We start from the raw sequence: 4,815 nt of genomic DNA, 5'->3' as shown, positions 1-4,815 counted from the left end.
ATTATTGTTATTATTATTGTTATTATTATTATTATTACTATTATTATTGTTATTATTATTATTATTGTTATTATTGTTGTTATTATTATTATTATTGTTATTATTTTCTGTCTTGAAATAATGGCGTTAACATTCATAGTTCGAGTGACGTTGGAGGGAAACAGGAGTCCAGCAACGATTCAAGGAGGTCCTCTGGCGACCGATATATACGAGCTTTCCGAAGTTGTGTTTCGATGGGGCTCGTCGAATTGCAAAGGTGCCGAGCACACGTTGAACGGCACCTGGTTCACGATGGAGGCGCAAGCGATACATTTTAACAAAAGATACGAAACGATCGAGAGATGTTGGCGCGAGAACGACGGCCTCGCGATATGCTCGTATCTTCTGCAAGCTTATCAAATCCCCACCTGGGACGAGCATCCATCCTTCTCCAAGATCACCGACGATCTGTACAAAATCACCCAATATAACTCGTACACAAAGATACCGGCAAGTACGTTAACAATTTCCTCTTCTTTTTTTTTTTTTTTTTTTTTTTCATTCAAAATTATATTTTTTTTTTTCATTCAAAAATTTCTCTCGATTCTGAAAGATTTATCGATTATTGGAAAAAGAATTTTATCAATTTTTATCAATTTTGTTATTTTGCATCGTAGATTGTTTGAGCTGGATGAGACAAGCTTGTCAAACACCCGGTTATTACAGTTACTTGGGCTCGCTCACCACGTACCCGCATTACGAATGCGCTACCTGGATCGTTTTCCCGGAACCGGTTAGAATTTCGGAGAATCAAGCGGATTTGTTTCGCATGTTGCGTAACAAAGAGGGGTGCTGCATAAGAGATAATTATCGCGAGGTGCAAAAATTAAATGGTCGTATGGTTTATTACGTGAATTAAGTTATCGTGTATCGAATCGAAAAGTATTATAAAGTATTATAAATTTATTATTGATATTTATATTGAACGTCGTGCATGTGTATGTTTAATAAAAATCTAATGTACAATTCACTTCATATCTCCTTCCTTTCATATTATTTAATCTCCACGAGATATCTTTAGTTAAAGCTTACGTTGTATGATTAATTCCATTTATCGATCGTATAATATATCGAACTCGTACGAAAACATTACAATCGAATGCAACTAGATTCATTGCAAACCTCAATCTTATTTCAATCAATATGCAGCTAATAACTTGAATTAATTTACATTCTGATCCGTATATACACACACGCATATATATATATATTTGGTTAAATATTTGATGGAAAATTTTATCGGTTCTTGAATCCTCGATAAAAGAATGTTAATCAAAAGGGAAAAGAAAACAGGTAAGCGTTATATAAAAAAAAAATGCATATTTTATTGCAACGATCCTTAAATTCATCTCGATTTGTCAAGTTATCAAGCCCAGCTTCGTATCAACATCGTCAACAGGATTGCCTAAATGGCGGCAATCACCGATCGATTTGTGCAGAACGTTCACATGGACCAAGAAACTTCCACCTCTCTACATGACAAATTACTGGTCGGATATGGGAACGGTTAAAATGACGAACACAGGGAAAACAGGTAAATTTTTAGATTTTAATAAACGAATATTAAAAATCCTTTGCGTTTTCTTTGCTCTAATAAGAAAATTATTCTTCTTTTTCCTTTCCCTCAGTCGTCATAGAAATTTCCGACAGATCCCTACCTTTTCTGCGTGGTGGTCCATTGAAGGACGAGTTTCAATTTATGAACGTGCAATTCCGTTGGGGCGCTGAGAACTCGTGCGGCGCGGAGCACTCTATAAACGGTATTTGGTAAGAACGTTTGCATCTCTTTGCAAGAAAAAACCGCGTGCAAATCCGAATATCATCCGTTTGCTCGCCATTTCCCGTCATCCAGGTACTCGATGGAGGCACAGGTGATGCATTGGAACACTCGTTACGGATCGATAGACAAGTGCTACGACAAACCGGATGGTATCGCTGTGCTCTCGTATTTCATGCAAGTACGTGCACCGTGTAACGGTCAATTCAATTTGTGCGAATTACAACGATCCTATTTTCCACTTTTGTAATCGCGTGGACAGGTGGTGGGCTGCCCTGGAATACCCGACAATCCCTCCCTAACGGAAATTACCAACAACTTGTCAAAGATCAAGCTAGTGGGAAGCCAGACCACCATATCACCTTGTAATTTTACTTTATCGCTTTCTTATTTTCGATATAGATTGGAGATCACATGGAGGTAAATTGTAGCGTATAATAATAATTTTAATTCAGATTGCTTGCTTTGGATGTTGGAAGGGTGCAAAGGTCACAGTTATTATACTTACAAGGGTTCTCTTACCACACCACCGTATCAGGAATGTGTTATTTGGATTATTTCGCCGATTGTGAACAAAATATCCGTTCGTCAGGTTAGTTTTATTATAAAAAGAAAAAATAAAGAAAAAAAGGAAATGATTCGATTGCAATTCGATATGTTTCTCGTATGTTTTGTACTCGCATCGCAGATAGACGCGTTTAGAAGCCTATACGACGGGAAATTGAAGAACATATTGAAAAATAACAGGTCGCAGCAACGTCTTCACAGAAGAATGATTTATCACATCACGGACGACGCTGCAGCATGAAGAATAAATGAATCGGGCTTTGTTGATTTATAATCTCGTTATATTCCCTTTTTTATTACGTCCATCGCTATGTGAATACAATTTTTCTATAAAATTAGAATTAAGAATTTATTTATATATCGTATCCCCTCCTCATAAAGGTCAATAAATTTAATCGACAGTGATCAAAATTCATCAAAATTAACGCGAACGGTTCTCGTAATTCCGCGACTCGCGTTTTATACTTTTGAAAAAGAACGAATTAATTAAAAAATTATCCCTTGTTTTCTTGTTTGCTAACGCGTCAAAAAAAAAAAAAAAAGAAGAAGAAGAAGAGAAAGAAGCATAACCTTTTACCGATCACGCACACAACATCTATCCTCCATATTCATTATGCCATCCTTCAAAGAAAATTTCCAACTGGATATATTCTAACTAATTAATTACAAGAATTCCGTGAAATCTCGTTCTCGTGAATTCGATCGTAACGACAATGGAAGAATATACAGGTTTAATCGGTACGAGGATAATCGAAACTCTTGATGTTAGGTTATGTATACACACGTATATATATATTTTGCAAATTGTATCTATTTTTTTCCTTTTTCTTTTCTTTTTTTTTTCTCTCTTTTTTAGGTTTACCAGTAACAGGCCAATCTCCAATTAATCTAGACGACAGATTGGTACGAGAACGAAAATATCCTCCACTTGTTTTGAACGGCCACTGGATGAACGAAGGTGAAGCGAAGATGATAAACAACGGTCAAACTGGTATTATAATTACGTTTGCGATGCAACTTTTCCATCGAATCGAATAAGTTAAACTCCCCTCCTCACCTGTTTCAGCGAAAATAACTTTAAGCGGGAACAGGATTCCATCCACGATTTGCGGTGGGCCGCTTGTAGACGACGTGTACGAGTTCGAAAGCGCGCATTTCCATTGGGGCGAGGACAATTGCAACGGTGCCGAGCATACGATAAACAATACCTGGTAAAGAGTAGGGAAAGAACGAAAAATCGTTCCCAAAATTCGATCAATCAATCCAAATCATTGTACCTTAATCAAGGTATTCGATGGAAGGCCACGTGATACATTGGAACAGAAAGTATCATACAATGGAAGAATGTTTCAGGCACAAAGACGGTATCTGCATTTTGGCGTATCTATTTTTGGTACGGGCCCAATCACGATCCCGATGCCCCCCCTCTTTTCTCCCCATCTCCCCTATCTCTTTTATCCTTTATTGGTGGAAGTACAAATTTCGCTTAATTTCCAAAAAGGTGCAACCAGGTTGTTGTAATTGCATTAATCCGCAATTGGAAAGGATAACGGAGAACTTGAAGGATATCCTGGACACGGAAATGGAGACGAAGATACCACCTAGTAAGGGATAATTATTAATAATAATTCACTTCGTTACTTTTCCTCTCGCTATGTTTGTGATCAATTTCAATTCCCGTTTAGACAGTTTATCTTGGATGCGTTGGGCTACGTATTGCACCAGATATTACACATACTCAGGGTCGTTCAATGTTGCCGATTATCCAGAATGCGCCACTTGGATCGTGTTCCCGGTGGTTATACCCGTGCGAGCCAGCGAAGTAAGTGTAATAAAGATGGAAAAGAAATGAGAAAAGAGAAAAGAAAAAGGAGAAAGTAATCTCGCTATCGAGACGCTGTTTCTAATCAGAGATATCGATCCACAGATACAAGAATTTCGAAGACTGAGAGACAAAGATGGGAAATGTATAAAGTCAAATTGTCGAGAGATACAGTTACTAAAGTGTAGACAAATATATTTAGCTGTGCCAAGTTAATATATATGACAAACAACATCATACGAGTTTTCTTTTGTATGTGTGTGTGTGCATGTACGTTTGTATTTACCGAAAAAAGGTAAAAATCGCTCTTTTACATTATCTTATCGACTAAAATTAAAAAACAACGTCTCTCCAACCTCCATATTATAACTCTGCCACTACATCCTTCTTGAACGGCAAATCGATTTCGATCTCCTCCCCAGGAGAGGATGGAACGAGGACAGTCAAGACAATAGAAACATCGTATTTATTTACATCGTTACTTGTGACGCTCGTTCAAATTGTTGTACGACTCGATCGACGCGAATATCCTAACCAACGTGTTCCCCAAGAGGTTGTATATACGAATGAAAAACGTTTGCTTGTAAAGGTATTCATTGCTCGGATAAAG

General features: G+C 37.4%; 4 protein-coding genes across 10 annotated transcripts in view; 3 read left to right on the top strand and 1 right to left on the bottom strand.

Annotated features, from left to right (window-relative positions):
* LOC102672795 (carbonic anhydrase 7-like) overlaps positions 1 to 1,010 on the top strand; it is a 2,401-nt gene extending 1,391 nt beyond the window's left edge. Inside the window, exons 3-4 of the mRNA XM_006612251.2 lie at positions 140 to 493; positions 657 to 1,010. Coding sequence (XP_006612314.1) covers positions 140 to 493; positions 657 to 898 — 596 coding nt within the window. The 3' untranslated portion in view covers positions 899 to 1,010. The remainder of the gene's footprint in view (positions 1 to 139; positions 494 to 656) is intronic.
* Positions 1 to 4,815, top strand: part of LOC102676856 (cadherin-99C) — a 132,785-nt gene that overhangs the window by 125,349 nt on the left and 2,621 nt on the right. The gene's annotated exons all lie outside the window — the stretch shown is intronic.
* LOC102673054 (carbonic anhydrase 13-like) lies at positions 1,365 to 4,444 on the top strand. Of its 4 annotated transcripts, XM_006612253.2 has the most exons (10): positions 1,365 to 1,573; positions 1,668 to 1,806; positions 1,892 to 1,997; positions 2,079 to 2,181; positions 3,249 to 3,374; positions 3,450 to 3,594; positions 3,671 to 3,776; positions 3,885 to 3,987; positions 4,069 to 4,205; positions 4,311 to 4,444. In XM_006612253.2, exons 1-10 carry the CDS (start codon positions 1,516 to 1,518, stop codon positions 4,419 to 4,421), a joined length of 1,134 nt encoding a protein of 377 aa, XP_006612316.2. In that variant the 5' UTR covers positions 1,365 to 1,515; the 3' UTR covers positions 4,422 to 4,444. The 4 variants fall into 4 exon arrangements, with proteins under 4 accessions (XP_006612316.2, XP_031364673.1, XP_031364671.1 ...); XM_031508813.1 differs by lacking the exon at positions 2,079 to 2,181 and adding an exon at positions 2,272 to 2,408 and having other exon boundaries at positions 1,369 to 1,573; positions 3,240 to 3,374; positions 3,671 to 3,987; positions 4,069 to 4,211; positions 4,262 to 4,442; XM_031508811.1 differs by lacking the exon at positions 2,079 to 2,181 and adding an exon at positions 2,272 to 2,408 and having other exon boundaries at positions 1,370 to 1,573; positions 3,240 to 3,374; positions 3,671 to 3,987.
* LOC102676720 (MYCBP-associated protein-like) overlaps positions 4,653 to 4,815 on the bottom strand; it is a 2,110-nt gene continuing 1,947 nt past the window's right edge. Inside the window, exon 2 of the mRNA XM_031508820.1 lies at positions 4,653 to 4,815. This exon is cut by the window's right edge and continues 3 nt beyond it. Coding sequence (XP_031364680.1) covers positions 4,684 to 4,815 — 132 coding nt within the window. The 3' untranslated portion in view covers positions 4,653 to 4,683.

This window comes from Apis dorsata, unplaced genomic scaffold (assembly GCF_000469605.1).
Source record: "Apis dorsata unplaced genomic scaffold, Apis dorsata 1.3 scaffold_102, whole genome shotgun sequence".
In the NCBI taxonomy this organism is placed as follows: Eukaryota; Metazoa; Arthropoda; class Insecta; order Hymenoptera; family Apidae; genus Apis; species Apis dorsata.
This window is presented reverse-complemented; position numbering and strand designations above follow the sequence as displayed.

Excerpts from the sequence above, each read along its gene's own strand:
- LOC102673054 (XM_006612253.2), top strand. The coding sequence starts at position 1,516 with ATGACAAATTACTGGTCGGATATGGGAACGGTTAAAATGACGAACACA. Across the intron at positions 3,375-3,449 it reads GATAAACAACGGTCAAACTG|CGAAAATAACTTTAAGCGGG; the intron begins GTATTATAATTA and ends CACCTGTTTCAG. Across the intron at positions 3,988-4,068 it reads GGAGACGAAGATACCACCTA|ACAGTTTATCTTGGATGCGT; the intron begins GTAAGGGATAAT and ends ATTCCCGTTTAG.